The sequence below is a fragment of the Propithecus coquereli genome, unplaced genomic scaffold (assembly GCF_000956105.1).
Source record: "Propithecus coquereli isolate 6110/MARCELLA unplaced genomic scaffold, Pcoq_1.0 Scaffold71, whole genome shotgun sequence".
Classification (NCBI taxonomy): domain Eukaryota; kingdom Metazoa; phylum Chordata; class Mammalia; order Primates; family Indriidae; genus Propithecus; species Propithecus coquereli.
The window spans coordinates 1,049,797-1,067,183 of NW_012153174.1; the positions used below are offsets into that span (position 1 = coordinate 1,049,797).

At 42.3% G+C, this 17,387-nt stretch overlaps 1 protein-coding gene across 1 annotated transcript in view; it reads right to left on the bottom strand.

Annotated features, from left to right (window-relative positions):
- The window catches only part of CHD7 (chromodomain helicase DNA binding protein 7), a 125,899-nt gene that overhangs the window by 13,245 nt on the left and 95,267 nt on the right, over positions 1-17,387 (bottom strand). Inside the window, exons 15-27 of the mRNA XM_012661454.1 lie at positions 16,253-16,463; positions 15,556-15,751; positions 14,761-14,928; positions 14,341-14,520; positions 11,250-11,360; positions 10,955-11,160; positions 7,880-8,079; positions 7,531-7,690; positions 3,065-3,154; positions 2,508-2,611; positions 1,034-1,163; positions 585-657; positions 370-427 (exon numbers count right to left, since the gene is read on the bottom strand). Coding sequence (XP_012516908.1) covers positions 370-427; positions 585-657; positions 1,034-1,163; positions 2,508-2,611; positions 3,065-3,154; positions 7,531-7,690; positions 7,880-8,079; positions 10,955-11,160; positions 11,250-11,360; positions 14,341-14,520; positions 14,761-14,928; positions 15,556-15,751; positions 16,253-16,463 — 1,887 coding nt within the window. The remainder of the gene's footprint in view (positions 1-369; positions 428-584; positions 658-1,033; positions 1,164-2,507; positions 2,612-3,064; positions 3,155-7,530; positions 7,691-7,879; positions 8,080-10,954; positions 11,161-11,249; positions 11,361-14,340; positions 14,521-14,760; positions 14,929-15,555; positions 15,752-16,252; positions 16,464-17,387) is intronic.

Genomic DNA, 17,387 nt, shown 5'->3' on the forward strand with positions numbered 1-17,387 from the left:
AATTGTTGCCTAATGATTTTACGTTAGGTAAAAGGTCAATATTCTAAATAAACTGTCAATATTTCAGATATATACTTAGCATTCCTAAAACCTGTATTTTAAAGAAGATTGAATTTTCTTTTACTAATTAGTATAAAATATAAATAGATTAACTCGGTCTAAAACATAGCTCTTCTATCAAAGAAATTCAATGTAACGAAAACACAACCATAAACAAAAATCTAAATTATCCACAAAAGAGCTAGGTCAGTGTAGAAGAAATAACGTTCTAAGACACCACCATGCTGAAGCGGCAGAGGTCCCCACCACATGAACGACGGCTGCCCAGCACGTGCCCGCTCTGTTCCACGAGCTTTCCTGGGGCCTCACCTGTGGTGTGTACCTCCATGGATTCTTCCTTATCCTCTGGAGGAGAATTTGCAAATTCCTTGAAAGCAAAGCAAGAAACAGAATTATTTTAATTTGGGGTTTCATTTTGCTTTATATTTTAGAGAAAAGGCCATTATCTATAAAGTTTAACAAGTCTTACATGGGCATATAATATTTTAATGACACTATAAAAGCCAATACACTCAAGTTCTTACATCTATTTCATCTTTGAATGGCGTTCTGGTTGGTTTATATTCTGGGTCTTCATCTTCTCTATCAAATTCTCCCCTATGGAAAACAACAGCATTTGTTTAAATCATACTGATAAAGCAAGGGGGAAAGAGTAACAATTGGCCTACTGATTCTTTTAATTCTGGGTTTGGTATTAAAAGTGACTCTACCAGTATTTAAAACTTGTAGCCACGGCAGGGGTGGTGGAGGGGGTCAGGGAAACGACATTTGAAACAACAAACAAATTTCAGATTATCTAGATAACGTATCTTGTTTAAACAGTCGTTATGACATACAAATAAAATATAATAGTAAACATCATTTAAGTTCAAACCAGACATGATACAGTGTGTAGTGCAGGGTAAGAATTGAATCTGCAAGTAGATGTGATACTGACATAAAGTTTATTCAAATTTTAAAATGTCCTTCTTACCCGTCTCCACCATCTGCTAGCATGTCTGTTCCTCTTTGCTCGGCAGCGATGGCCTTGGCATCGGGCATACCAACTCGTTCCAGGAAGCACAGTGCCGGGTCAGCTCGCATGGAATTGTACTTCTCATAGCCTGTGCCATGCCCACCAGCCCACAGAGGACACACGTAGAAACAAAGAAAGGCCCCGTCACTATCAAAAGTCACAGCACTGCCACAGCACAACAAGTTTGTTTCTCCGTCAAGACGATCATCTATGCTGAATTTAAACGGATCTTGTTTTAGTGGAGCACTCTGTGGAATGCTCCTTCTAGGGAGAGTATTAGGGGCCGAGTTATATGACAGGGATATTATCAGAATTATCATAAATGCTAACAGAAAAACAGGTTCAGAATAACTGCAAGATGCCTGGGAGGGTTTCTGACCCTATTTTTCCCAAGATCTAATTTTGCTTAACATTTAAAAGGCTTCATAATGTTCCTTTATGACCTCTGCAGGGGGACTTTGGGTCCACCCCCATCCTCCTTGTGAATAGCTTCAGTCCTGCAGAAACTCGCACGGCTGGCTGGAAAAACCCCATATACGTAAGGCCAGCGAACCTGTCTTATTAGGTTTAGGATGATGCATGTCAGTAAAATGACATTGTTCCCTCTATGGTTTTCAAACTGCAATTTGCTTTTTGACTGCCCAAGTTGACTAGATGGAAAATGGCAGATCCCAACAGTGCACTGCGGGAAAATGATTTTGAGGCTGAGCTCACAAAACGTGGCTGCAGTACATAGGCAGAACAGCACAATTCAATTAGGATGTGTACTACAACACACCGCTCCTAACTGCTGTAGAGCCGCAAGCCAAACTGTAATCATGAAAGGTTTTATAAGCCATCATTCTCCCCTTTAGTCAGGCTGGGCTGCTGAGAATACCTCTGCGACCTCCAGAGAATTGGGATTATAATCAGGAATCGCTCACTGTATATATCATGCCAGTTCTGCATCCCCAGCCTTTCAAAGTTAACAAGGCTGCATCCCACTCAGGGGAGCCGCAAGTTCTCAGCACTGACATTTGTGAAATATTGCTTGGAACAAAGCCCAGGAGGCACTTGCACAGATTAATAGCAGAGGTTAAGCCCACCGTCCACTTTGACACTGGTTGGCAGAGTTAGCAAGGGAAGCCGTGCTGGAAGCAAAGTTTAGGGAGAGCTATAGTACAACTTGGCTATTATTAAAACAAATATGGTTTGGGTTTTATTTACAGCCAAGAAAGAAATGTTTTCTTCTCAAATACTCAACAAACATTCAAAAACAGCATCTGATATTTACAGTTCATATTAGATTTTTAGTACAGAAAAATGGTAGACGCCAAGAGTCCTTTGGAACTGTCCTCATTAATATTATGACTTTGGAAAAGAGTATGCAAAGAGTTCTAAATAAAGACCAAGCCATACAGTCAAGATGTATTCAAACAGAAATGTCACTTACCATGTTTGAACACTCCAATTAAGAGGGATTTATCTGCTTCCTTATCCCACCAATCTGTAGGAACTTCAGCATGGAAAGGTTCAGGGATCCACACATCAGCTTCACTAGAAAGATAACATTTACAAGAAATACTAGTATTGAAAAAGAATTCCAAGTAATGAATACGATACACGTGCTCACATACCCTCTCTCCCACAGTAAGCACCTTAGCATGGGGGGTGGGGGCGGATCAACAAAGGTTAAAAGAAAGGGCATAAGTCAGTTGCCCTCTGCCATGGCCAGAAATGAACTTTATCACATGGGATCCCGTTTTAAAGGGCATCTCGGAACACCAGTAATTTAGTTCACATCTTTTTATAGTACAAACATAAATACAAACAGCCTTTTCCTGATTCTCATTACATCCCCAAGCTCAAAGGACAAACACTGCATTCAAGATACGAAAAAGGAGATGAGCTACTAATGGTTTATGAGGGTTTTGAAACACAATCCATGATGTTTTCCAACTCCTCAGATTATCTCACTGAGGTAAAGAACAAATGTGCGCTCGCACTAACCTTGAGTCAGCACCCTCTAAGATCTTATCTGCCTGGTCTCCTATCACTTCTTGTCTTAGGTAGTACAGCATGCGGACACGCAGCAGGACCCTGGAGAGGAAGACAGAGGGGGGAAAAAGTTCTTAACTTCAGGACTGTTTGCCAACAGTGGCTTTTGGCAGCTGCTGCTGTTCATCCATCATCCTGCCAAGGCTGATTAGCCATGCTGTATGGTAGGCTTGAAGCGTGACAGATGGTGGCACATAATCACCTCTGTGTGGTGCTTTCTGCTGGCTTCCAACAGGCCTGCCTGGCAACCGCTCACACTGCACAGAGAGGGCCCAAGCTCAGCCCAGCCCAGGCGCACTTCATTTAGTTCTACCTAGTGCAGCTTGTGAAGTTTAGACACGTACCCTACCATTGCCTCTGAAGTATTGGAGCAAGTTTGTAAACAACTGAGCAGATGGCTTTCAGTAACTGTTCTGCTTCATTATCTCATAAAATTTCCTCAGCTGCTGCCTTAATACCATTTTTGGAAGCACATCAGAAGTTGTAGGAATAAACGAGATATAAAATCTGGTTTTACTACCTTACAATAAACCCTCAATATGGAATATCAGGTTTTTCAGATTATACAACTTTGCTTCCGAGAAAGGAAGATGGCGACAGGGTGGGGTGGAGGTGGGTCCTCGCTCTTCTCCCTTAAGAAACATTAGATATTTTATTCCTTCTAGTTTATATTAGTTAGGAACCTAAGTTGTAGCTTAAAAAATAATAATAAAACATTAAGAAATTAAAATGTGTCCAATTCACTAACGTTCTTGTCATTTTTAAGAAATCCATTTTTAAAAACCCTTGGAATTCTAGGAACCAAATTTTTAATCCTGCTTGGATTTCCTCAATGGCTAAAACGTAATTCTGTCAATAAAGTCCACCTGGTAAGTCCCAAAGGCCTATGTCTACTCTGAATGTAGCATCCCCTGCTGGACAGCCTCTGGTGTGCATTCAGGATTGATACGTGAAGACTACCTTCTTGGCCATGAGTACCCCCTAATACTGAGTGCTGAATAATCCCATCCTAGCCGAACAATCCCACCACGTACTTGCATAACACTTTACAGCCAGTGTATCACATTTACTTATACTAGCTCATCTGATCCTCACAATAACCCTAGGACGAAGGGGGGCCAAGTTAAAACTTCCATTTTATAGGAGTGAACAGGCCGGACACGGTGGCTCACGCCTGTAATCCTAGCACTCTGGGAGGCCGAGGCGGGAGGATTGTTTGAGCTCAGGAGTTCCAGACCAGCCTGAACAAGAGCAAGACCCCGTCTCTACTAAAAACAGAAAGAAATTAGCCAAACAACTAAAAATGGAAAAAAATTAGCTGACGCCACGGCACTCTAGCCCACGCAAGACAGTGAGACTCTGTCTCAAACAAACGAACAAAAAAAAAAGTGAACACTGATGGTAACAGAAGATAAGTGAAGTGACTTATCCAAGCCCACAGAGCTACCCTGCACATTGGACAATCAGAACTAGGTCTTCTGACCCCACATCCCACTGTCTCTCAGGGCATGACAACTGTCTTCTAAAACTTTAAAATGACAACTAGGGGCAGCTTCACCAAAACACACTACTTGCAATCATACCTCAACGGATGCTCCCTGGCATGCCTTCCTCCCTACCACAAGTTTGCTCATGGCCACCATGGGCTCTGGATGGGCTAAGTGTGGGGTTGTAAATATCTGAATAAAACTCCAAGGCAGGCAATCATTTCGGATAATTCACTTCTTTTTTTTTTTTTTTTAAAGATTCCTTTCTCTTGTTAACTCATGAGAAACTCTGTGCCACACTGAAATGCAAAGAAGAAGAGACGGTCTGGGTCTCCATGGCAGGCGGAAGAATTTGAAGGCCATCACCTAATTACAGAGGCTGCTCAGAAAGGGTAGCTCCAAAGAAAATACCCTCTGCCTTTGGCTGGATTCTTTATTATTCACAGCAAAACTTGATAGAGTGGCAGGAAGCCTAATGGTTTCTCTCCCTTTCGGTAAAAGTCAAAGATATCTGCTTCAGGAGGAACTTCATTATGTGGAGCTTTTATGAACTATCTGTGAATGTCACCTTCCTCCTAGAGGGAAAAATTTAAGCCAATGCAACTGATAAGCCAAGGGCTCCCTGTGGAATACACTGTGCTGGCTAACCACTGGGAGGATAAAAACATGAGCAGGACATGGCCTCTGACCCCAAAGAGTTCACACTCTGTAAGTCAGACACGACTGCTGGCCACACATGGCACTGGACTGTCCTGTCCCCTGTGTCTCCTTTAACCTGAGAGAGTCTCTCTGTCTTTGTCCCTCATGACCTTGAAACTTATAACAGAAGGAGCCAGTTACTTTCTAGGATGTCCTTCAACGTGGGTCTCATTTTCCATCTTAACAGGCATCAACATTTCCTCACTTTAGATGCCAGTGAGTCTCAGGGCGTGATCTACTAGGAAGGGACAATTGGAGCACTTGATTTGGCTCAGAGAGGAGCTGGAAGGCACCAACAGTCTTCTTCTGAGACTGGGTGGAAGGATAGGAAGAATACCAGTTACTTCTCACCTACTAATTAGGAAGGGTACCCTGTGCAAAGTCTGTTACTGACAGCAGAATGGGAAATTAAAAACCGCCACCATCACACCAGCAACCAGGACAGGAGCCGTTCCTCCCACACTAAACCACTTCACTTTGTTTGAATACAGAACCTAGAAGGCTACTGACCCAAAGTTGCCATAAACCACAAGGACACAGGAGTTTTCTAACAGCTGCAAGTGGGGTAGGATTTTTAGGGAGAACTATTATGCCACCGCAGTAACAGCCAGTTTCTGAGATACCAAAATGGCTTGAGGAATAGATTTGAAGACTCCCTGGAGCCTCTTAGCAACCCTGAGGAGGAGGCACACTTCCGAGGTGAGGTGGGCAGGGGGCCGTGATGGTCGAGGGTTCAAACCTGGCTCTGTCCCTTAACTGGCTGACGGACCTGAAGTAAGTTACTCAACTTGAGTCTCAGTTTCCTTGTCACTTAAATGGGGATAAAACAGCCCTACTTATCACAGCCAACTCAGACTATATGATACAGATAATCCATATAAAGTGTTTGGCATGCTGCCAGCATTATGTGCTCAGACTTTTGTTGCTGCTGCTTTTTAAAAGAGAAATACATATTTATTCATATCCTGCTTCATCCAGTTGAGATCTTCCTGCTGAGGTCTAACTGACTCATCACAAGAAAAGTGAGTCCTGAAGAGGCTGAGTAACTTGCCCCAGGTCACACAAGGCTAGGAAGTGGTAGAGCTGTTCAGTAGCACTGTTGTCTACACTACCAATACTCAAAAATGCATGCTGAGAATAAGGAAACAATCAACATATGCAGAAGCCAGCCTGCTATGTAGACAGTTAACAGAGCTCCAAGCAATGAAATAAATTTTGATTTAACATTCTTCAATTATCTATAATCAATTACTAGAAATAAAGGTAAGGAATATGATTCTAAGCTCATAAGTAGGAAAATGGACCCGTCAACTGAAATATTACTAGGCAAAGAATAATACATAAATTCTATAGCTCTTCCAACTGAAGGCAGTCAGCTGAAGTCAGGATCCTATAAAGCCAACCATATTCTCTAACACATATTAGTTAAAAATCAGTCATCTACAATGCTCATAGCAACATTATTCACAATGGCCAAAGGCGGAAATAACCCAAGTGTCCGTCAATAGACAATGGACAAACAAAATACAACATATACACACAATATAATACTATTCAGCCTTTATAAGGAACGGAACTCTGACACATGCTACACCACGAATGAACCTTGAAAACGTTATGCTACGTGAAATGAGCCAGATGCAGAGGGACAAATAACGTATAATTCCACTTTTGAGATACCTTGGATAGACAAACTTACAGAAAGTAGAATACTGTTGCCAGGGGCCAGGTGGGCAGGGGTGGAACTGGCGAATTACTGTTTAATGGGTACAGAGTTTATACTGGGGATATGGAAAAGTTTTGGGTACAGATAGTGATGAGAAAACAGCATTGAGAGTCTAATTAATGCCAACGAATTGCTCACTTACAAATGGTTAAAATGGTAAATATCAAGTTATGTATCTTTTACCACATTAAAAAATAATCAGTCACCTAAAGGTATGCTCTCCTGTGACTTGGCATCATGTTTTGAGAAAAATGGGAAGGCTTTTACAAAGAAGACAGTAACTACACAGTTTAATAGTCTTAATAATACAGTCATCCCTCTATATCTGCAGGAAGTTCGTTCCAGGACCGCCCCTTGGACACCAAAATTTGCAGATGCTCAAATTCCTTAGTTGGCCTTCTGTATCCAGAGGTTCTGTATCCACAGATACAGAGAACCGACTGTATAGATTTTTCAAGGAACAAAAAGGGAACCAAGCTCTCCACATCCATCCCCTAAAAACGTACTTGTTACAGTGATGCTTCAGGTGCTTCTTGTAGCTGTCCTCCTGGAACAGAGTGTCTGGGTTGCAGCTGGCCAGCCAGTCGGCATCCTGCACCACCGGCTGTGTGCTCTGGGCTTTCACCTTCTTTCCCTTCCTTCCCCTCGGCACCGGGGCTGACAAACCTAGAATCACCATCATCATAATAATAGAAGCCTTTTATACTCCAAATTATAGTGTCAGAGTCAGATATTCTAATGTACGAGGCAGGGAAATACAGGGTCTGTGTGACATCTATTTATCAGCAGTGTGTCACAAAGGTTTCTGGTGGCTCTCTGTGACCCCACAGCGCAAAGAGCATGAAGCAGACCTACCGGAATGATTGACCAAGGCTCGGGTCTGGCCGTCCGCTGTGGGAGTGATCAGATCCCAGATGAAGCTTTTGATATTCTCATCCCCTTTGTAATGATTAAGACAGTAGACTAGGATGGTTCTGCAGATGGTTTCTACATCTTGCTCGGTGAGCTGACGTTTGTAGCGTCCATGGGAAAGAATGTCTGTCCACCGCCCCCAACTACAAAAAAAAAAAAAAAAATATTCAGCATGCAGATGGTGCCTTTGAGTTTAGATTTGGGGCTTTACTTTAATAGCCAGGTATCAGCGTTGAGAAATCCTGGGTCAAAACTTCCAATATTTTACATCAGGTGATAGGAAAGCAATCCAGGGTGCAAGAGTTAAAAACAGTCACTTACAGAGTAGGCTGTAAGTTCACTGCTCGGAAGTGTAAGAGTTGAACTGACACTGAAACAAAACCCACACGGTGAACACTGGCTTTCCGAGGCAGACGCAGGCTGTGGCAGCAATGTTCATGACATGAATGCAATCTTAGGGCCCAGAAATTGTACACTTTGTTTCACTCTGTCATGGCTAGTATGCTCTGATGAAACATACCGACCGTCTGAGATGAAAGGTGACTCAAGGTAGGCGTGATTATCCCAAATCAAGGGTGTAATGCGGAGGAGTATGTTTGCATCAATCCACCTCTAAGGCATGCTGCCATGATAACTGGTAAAAGATTCTCAAGAGCTTTGAGGTTCCTTCTGAAATAGGAAGTGATGACCCCAAGTACAAAAACACTCAGAGGAAAGATGTTCAGCCAACTCTCAGGTCCTCATGTGAAATGGGTGGAAGAGAAGACTATGGACAGAACCAAACAGAGAACATGCTGCTGAACCTGACTGCCTGTTTTGTGTTATAATCCGAAGGTAAGCAGCGTTGCGCTGTTTCCTCTGGGAGTTGCAGGGTGAGACCATACAACAAACAGGCACGGGAGCAGGAGGCAGCAGATGTTTCTGAGCCATGTCTCCTCCCAGGTGACAGCAGACTGAGCCACCAGGGCAGTGCTCATGGTACCGATGGCCTCGCCACTGAAGACTGAGACTGTGCCATGAGGAGGATGAGCCTTGGCTGCACAGAACAGCACATGTCCTCTCTCAGGTCCTGCCTCTCACCCTGGCTTGGTCTCTTGCCACTCCCTGGTCCTCTCTGGCTCCTGTGAACTTCCTTCCGTTCCCCCAAGTGCAAGGCTTGGCCCTCACCTCTAGGCCTCTGGACACACGGCTCTCTCTGCAGGGAACTCTCTTCTCCTCCCTACCCACCCCCAGCACTCCCTCTTACCCTGGCTGATTCATAATGTCCATCAAGTCACAGACTGTACCTATCACCTACTGTCAATTTCCTCTTTTACTTCCTAGCCCCAGAAGTAGGGAGATAACACCTGGGCTCTGTCTTAAATATCAGGTGACATCCTTCTATGTTCTACAGCAGAGTTCTTCCCTGTCACAGCCTCATCACAGTTCACGCCATTTCTGCTTGTTCACACACCTACCTTAAGCTATGCCTATCTTGCTCACAGCTGTATCCCTAATGTCTGAGAGCATCCTAGCACAGTGCCCAGCACAAACAAGGTGTTCAATACATAGTGAGCAGGGAGGGAGGGAGGGAAGGGCTTGACTGAAATACAAAATGCCCTAAGCATACTGCTTAGCTTTAGGAGTTATTAATATGTTCCCTTCCCAAAGTTACCAACAAAACTCTCAACTCTAATTCATCAGGTTGAAACATGGTAGCAGGTACAAGTAGCAAAGGACTTAGGTGGGGAGAATCTCTGCCCCACGTAAGGATAGACAGGAGAGGATGTCTAGCTTTCACAAATAATTAATAGCACCAACAGAGCTGCTGAGATATAGGATGGATTTCTGCTGAAGTTACTTATTCCACAAACAAGCATTTATTCAGTGCTCCCTGTGGGTCTGCTCGCACTGCACTATGCACTAAGGATACAAAGAAAGAGCCCCGTCCTCTAGGAGCTGCTAAGTGGGAAACTAGCAGGCAACTCAAAAACCATGCACGACGTGCTGAGTGTGGTGGGAAGTGCAAGCCGGACTCTGGTGCAGAGCGCAAGCTGATGCCTGCATTGGACGCCCACAGAAAGCAGAAGTGAGGCAGGCCAAGTCTGTGTGCTAGGACCTGCATTGGGGGGGTCGCTCTAGGTAGTGGGAAGAACTTGTGCAAAGACAGAGATGAGATGGAGCGTGGCACATTGACGGAGGTGAAGCTGTCTGTCCTAACAGACATTTGGACTGCCCATGGAAAGAACCAACAAGATGACAGGGGCCTAAAAGAGCTCTGGATGCCACAGCAACATATGTTTGTGTCTACTCTGAAACTAATGGTGATCCATTGGAAAAAATCATCAGACACCATCAGATCTGTAGAAAGATTGCTTTGGTGGCAGTTTTTTTTTTTTTTTTTATTTTAATGAGAGTTGCCTGTCTCCCGTTAAATCTGTTAGAGAACTCTTACTTACTGATTCAGATATTTACTGAGCACTCTGCTATTCAAAGTAGTGTGTGGGGTGCCCGTGATTCAGACATGAATTAGGTAAGGATCCTGACTTTCTCAAACTTGTAGTCCAGCAGGAGGAACACAACACATTCACAAAGTTCAAATGACCATTCCGGTTTCAGATGAGTTGGAAGGAAGTTTAACAAGTGAGATTATTGTCTTTGACCATTTTTTTAACAGGAAATTATTAAGAGATCACTATAGTCAAAAATTTTATGCAAAGGTAAAGTGGGAACAAATTTTATAATTTTGAGACTGTGTTCTAAGCTATTAATAATCAACATGTAAATTTGGATCTAACATAATTTCTTGAGGTACAAACAAGCACTTTAACTTTAGGTGACCTCTCCAAATCCGGAAGAATCTGACCAACTGGGAACACTTTAACCAAATGGCTCCAACACCCACAGAATTACTGCCAAGGCATTCATCTGACTGTGCAAAGGGGAGTCACGCAAATATGATTTTTCTATACCAGCCAGGAATTCTAACTACTGTTAAAATTGTAAAATTCCGTTTTTCATATAGTGAGTCCGACTTACCCATAGACGAGCAGATTCTTCTCAACCCTGAAACACTCGCTCCTTGCATAGCCCTGTGACTTATCCTGGAGGCGCCGTGGCTTTGCACAAGGCTTTTCTTCGGAATCGCTTTCCAAGTCTGAGAACTCCATCAGCTCATCTTCCTTCACTGCGCTGTAGAGCCTGGTCTGCTTTCTCACTCTTGGGGTGTCAATAACCAGGTTGTTCTAACAAAAGAGCAGACACAGTTGAAACTTCTGAAAGAGTGACCCTTGGGTTAGACCAGAAAGGTGTTTGAATGGGACTTCTCACTTACCCTCCCATTTAAGGCATCAATATCCAATTCAGCCTTTTTAGCCCACTTTTGCCAAAAATTTGGATCATCCAAGGAAATATCTGTCCTATTTCCAGATGCAACAAAACTGGCCTAAAGGAGAAAAAAATATGCATTACTTTGTGAAGCTTTTCTCAGGGACAGCATGGAAACCCACTTTTTTGTTTATTCCTTCATTCAAATATGTGTGTGTTCCTCCACTTGTGCCACATCTGTGGTGGCTGAGATCAGAATGAAAGGCTGTCCCTCAGGCAGCTCACTTTCCAGGGTGGACACAGACCAGGAAACAAAGGATTACACTGCAGCATGATGAATGACAGGTAACAAAGGTATGTAGTACAGGTGCAAGTGATACATGCAGGAGGGGCCCCTAACCCACTCGAGGCAGGGAACTGAGAAGAAAGGCTCTCCCAGAAGATAATGCCTGGACCATATTTTACAACACTCATAAACCAGGAAAGTATGTGGAAATGTTCACGGCAAAGAATGAGCAAAGGCCCAGAGGAGAGGAAAGGGATAAGAATTTGCAGGGAAGAATAGCCACAGGCCAAGCTGGTGAGGGAAGGAGAAGCCAGGACCAGGGCCTTGTAGGAGCTGTTAACAGAGTCTGAACTCTATCCTGAGGGAGCTGTGAGCTATTTGAAAATAGAAATCACCTCAAGATGGGAATGATAACATCCAGAGTCACACAGAGTTAAAGAGGGCATACCAATGTCTTGGAGCATGGAGGGTAGAACAGGCCACTGTAGTTGTTTAGGGAAGAAATAATAAAATGGAGATAAAGAATAAAAATGGAGAAAAGGAGATGGTCTAGAAAGATATTCTTTAAAAGGTAAAATTAATGGAGTTAGAATATGGGTGCATATGAAGCATGAAAGAGGAGGAGGAAGCCAAGAAAAACCTCAACATCCAACTCTGGCATCTGAACAATGTTACTCAGGTGGGTGTGTGTGTGTGTGTGTGTGTGTGTGTGTGTGTGTGTGTTAGTGTTGTATATGTTGGGGGGCGGAGAGATGGGTGATGGTTTGGTTTTGCACATATTGAATTTACAGTGCCTGTGAGCACGGAGGGAAAAAAACTTAAAAAGAGGCTGAAAGATGTGAGGGAGAAAGTATTGGGTCACAGAGCCCAGGGGAGAAGAGCCTTTCCAGACTGGAGCAGCTGGGACACAGGACATCCACATGCAGAAGGAGGAGGTGGACCCTTACCTCACACCACTCACAAAAGTCAACTCAAACAAGATCATAAACCTAAATGTAAGAGTGAAAACTAAACAACTCTTAGAAAAAACATAAGAGCAAATCTCTGGGACCTTGGGTTAGACAATGCACCAAAAGCACAAGCAATAAAAGAAAAAAACTGGTAAACTGGGCTTCATTAAAATTATACAACATTAAGAAGACTAGGAGAAAATACCTGCAATGATATTATCTGATATAGAATTTTTATCCAGAATATATAAAAACTCCTAATACTCAGTAATAAAAAGACAAATAATTTAAAAAATGAACAAAAGATATGAATGGACATTTCTCCAAAATGATATACATCTGGCCAAGAAGCACATGAAAAGATGCTCAACATCATCAAGGAAACACAAATAAAAACCAGAAAACCAGAGTGGGATACCAATTCACAACCACTAGGATGGCTAACCAAAAAGTCAGACAATACAAAGTGTTGGCAAGGATGTGGAGAAAATGAAACTCTCATACACTGGCTGGTGGGAAGGGAAAATGGCACAGTCACTTCAGAAAACAGTCCAGCAGTTCCCCTAAGGGTTAAACATGGAGTTAACAAATTATCCATATGGAAATTCCACTCCTGGTATATACCCAAGAGAAATGAAAATATACATTCACACAAAAACTCACACACAAATGTTCACAATGACACTATTCGTAACAGCCAAAAAGCAGAAACAAACCAAATTTCATTATCAACTAGTGAATGGATAAACAATCCAGATTTCCAATATCCCCTGGTCAAAATGGTAAACCCATATAATGGAATATTGTTTGGCAACAAAAAAGAAAGAAAGTTACTGATACATGCTACAACATGGATGAAGCTCAAAAACATTATACTAATTAAGTCAGACATAAAAGATTATATATTGCATGATTCCATTTACATGAATTGTCTAGAGTAAATCTATAGAGAAAGAAAATAGATTAGTGGTTTTCAGGGATTCCAGTGTAGGGGTGGGGACTAATCACTAATGAGCACTGGGATCTTTTGGGGTGATGGAAATGTTCTAAACTTAGATTGTGGCTGTTATGGCCATACCACCCTGAATGTGCCTGATCTCGCCAGATTGTGCTGATGGCTGCACATAATATGGTAAAGGCATTGAACTGCACACTGAAAACAGGTGGATTTTATGGTAAGTAAATTAGATTTCAATAAAGCTGTTAAAAATAAAAGTGTAGAGTAGGCCTCGGTGTGGATGGCTGGAACAAAACGCAGGCAAAGCCTCAAAAGGGACTCTTAGGTAGAATGGCTGGGTACCCAGTGGTGACCTTGGCCAGAATTCTGAGAGAGGCAGAGAAGGGGTACAAGCTAGAAGCTGAAAAATAGAAAGAAAGGCAGTAGAGACAGCTGGCGTAGACTATGCTTGTGTGGATTTTAGCTACGAAGAGTTATGTCTGGAATTGTAGCTACAAGGGTAAACGAATGAGAGATTTTTTTAAAGACAGATGACTCGATCGATCATTCTCACAAGCTGTTTTAGGAATCAGTATCTGGGGAAAGAAGGAAGATGATGATGGGCAGGATCTCAGAAGAAGCGGAGAGGATGAAGTCAAGAACAGTGGTGAAGGGCTGGTCTCAGGAGCCAAGAAGCAGAGAGCAGGACAACGAGGTGAAGACAACTACTGGTGCCAGACACACAGAAGAGAACCCGAAACACAAAGAATTCATTGTGTGCCAGGGGTTCTGCAGGGAGTTAGTAATCGATCTGTTAATTCCCAATGTAAAGCGCACATAAAGTATACATCTCGTGAGCACTTTTACAAGGTTCTTTTTCTGTGAACTTTATCATGCCTCTGTAGAAAACCTGGCCTCTTCACACCTTAGCAAACGTGGAACCTTTCCCTTCAGACTCAATAGTAATAGTGTGCGTTCGACGTAGGAGAATCTGATCAATATCCTCTTCACAGAATTTGGACCCTTCATCCTCTTCATCCATGAGTGCACCATAAGCCCCTTTTCGTAGAAGATCCTCAATTTCTTTCTTGGAAAGCTGCTGTACCTGTTTTAGAGAAATATTTAAAATATTCAAAATAATTTAGAATTATAATGTTTGTAGATTAAACAAAAGCCTTATTTTTTTCAAAGACGGCAAACCTGAATTATAGCAAAGGAAAATGTGACAAAACATGCTTAAAATACTGAGGTCGAAAACTAATCAGATACTGAATAATTTCTTACTATTAGCTAAATAAAGGAAGGAGCCAGAATAAACAAGTGGTTTAAGCAAGTGTTGTTTTACCCCGTTGGTAGCATTTTCTCTTCCACTCATAGACTGCAGCACAGCTTTATCCAAACCGAGCTTCAAACTAGCCTTGTCGAACATTTCCCTTTCATAGGAATTTCTTGTAATCAGCCTGTAGATTTTCACAGATTTGCTCTGTCCTATTCTATGACATCTAGCCTGAGCCTGGAAGAAAAAGAAAATTAATGCTATTGCAAAGAACTGAATATTTGTGCTTCCCCCCACAAATTCATACGCTGAAACCCTCATCCAGTGGGAGGTTATCTGCAGGTGAGGCCTTAGGGTGATGAGGTCACAAGGATGGAGCACTCACAAATGGGATCACTGCCGGGAAAAAGAGGCCAGAGGGCTAGCTAGCTCTCTTTAGGCGACGCAAGGACACAGCAAGAAGATGGCTGTCTATAAATCAGGAAGAGGGCCCCCACCAAGAACCTGACCCTGCTGGCGCGCTGATGTCAGACTTCCAACCCCCAGAGCTGTGAGATACAAATGTTTGTTATTTAAGCCACCCAATTTATGCGGTATTTTGTTATAGCAGCCCAAGCTGACAGCTACCAAAGAAAGACAAGACTCAACTGCCAGTTATAAGACCACTATGTTCTAATAAGTAGTACAGTTTAGAAGAGAGTTGAGATACCAAGAAATTTCTTCTTACAACACCAATAAATTGATGACTAGTTGGCTGATTTGCCCTCAGTCATGAGACACTGCCTGAGTGATGACACTTTAATTTATTGGTTGGACTGGGGACTTCAAAAAAACAAAATCAGGAAGATTTTCTTGTGTACTTACCTGGAGGTCATTTTGGGGATTCCAGTCTGAATCAAAGATGATGCAGGTATCAGCAGCAGTGAGATTAATGCCCAAGCCTCCTGCCCTTGTGCACAGGAGGAAAACAAACCTATCGGAATCGGGTTTGGAGAACCTGTCGATCGCCGCCTGGCGAAGGTTGCCTCTCACCCGGCCGTCGATCCTCTCATACGGGTACCTGGAAAGTACCAGTACAAACAAGGAGTCCTGACACATAGCTACGATACACTTGTTCCTTTTTTATTAACAGAATGATATGATTTAACAGAAATAATTTCAGAGTAAATAGAGTTTCTTGTTGTTTTTTATATAATTGGTGGAATGACCAAAGATTAAATTTTATTTTACTTCCTCTCCAGTGAAAAAGCTAAACTCTGAAAACAGCTGACACCTCTCAAAGTAAGATAACAAACAATTTCAATTTGAAGTAAGAACTATTCTCCCCTAATCAAATGACAGCAATGGGGAAAAAAATTGCCCACAAAAGTATGCACTGTCCTCTTGGAGTTGTCATATAAAATAACTGTCAAGTACATCTACAGTTTTTAAAAACACATGTGACACATTTTCCCCATTCCATCCCCTTTATCATAAATGTCACTTCTAGGTGAACCACTTGGAGCCCTGTGAAGGGTAATTTTTTATTTCCTTTTTATTATTCTGATACAGTGGCCCTCACCGTCTTTGAATGAGGTAGTCTTCCAGTATGTCCAAGCAGCGCACCATCTGGGAAAAGATAAGCACCCTGTGGCCACCAGCCTTCAGTTTTGGCAGCAGCTTGTCAATCAGCACTAGCTTGCCAGCAGCCTGGATCATTGCCTGGAGCTGAAAATCTGGAGACTCTGCATTGTGTGTTTCTTTAAACTCTTCCAAAATTTTCTCTTCAGCACCTGCAGAGATTGGACAGCATAACGTGAACACTGTAAAAGGTTTTTATTACTAAAAACAATGAATTTGCTTTCAAAACCCACTGCAAACTGTAGGAACCAGAACATCACACTCTTGTTTATGAACAAGAATCCACCTACTTACTCGAAGTTGGGTCTACACAAAACCACGGACATACAAAAGGGATCAAAGTTTTAAGTACAACACACTGAGGCATGTAGGGGGAAAAATCACATTTTTCAACAAACAAATGTTTGCTGTCTGTAGAACTGAATTTCAACAACAGACTGTCAAGCCAGAAGTGGCAGAAACAAGCCAAGGGCCAGATACCTACAAAAAATTTGGAACCTAAATTGCTAAAGAAATGAAGAACTGTTTACTAGCTGAATATAAACACAAACAACAAAATCTGTTCTAAAACAAAGGAATAAATTCCTAACCGTTACAGTAAAGAGCAGTAGTTTGGGGCTATAAATACATATTAATATAGCCAAAATGACTGCAAAAAGGGGTATTCACTTTCAAGATAATTTTTAGGGATATTTGTGTGGGACCAAAGCACATATCTTCTACTGCAATCTCTACATCTCTCTCCACATTTATTCCCATCTGATAATTTCCTAAGATACAAAAATTCTATCTTCAATTATCCAACCCGTTTAAAGCTTAAAGAAAACTCTCTAAGTGTTTGATACAAGACTTTTATGCTTAACCCGCTTTTTCTCACAGCCCCACATGGATTTTGGCTTGTTCAAAGACTTGGGTATATTAGAGAGAAGCCTCAAGAAAATAACATCTTGCTGAGGAATGAAGCCTACCACATCCTCCCCTGACCCCAAACACGTGCTTATTCAGTAAGCAGCAGGCTAAGCTGCCTTCAACTGCTTAGGTGGCTTAACTAGAATTATGCAGCACTGGTCTGGCCT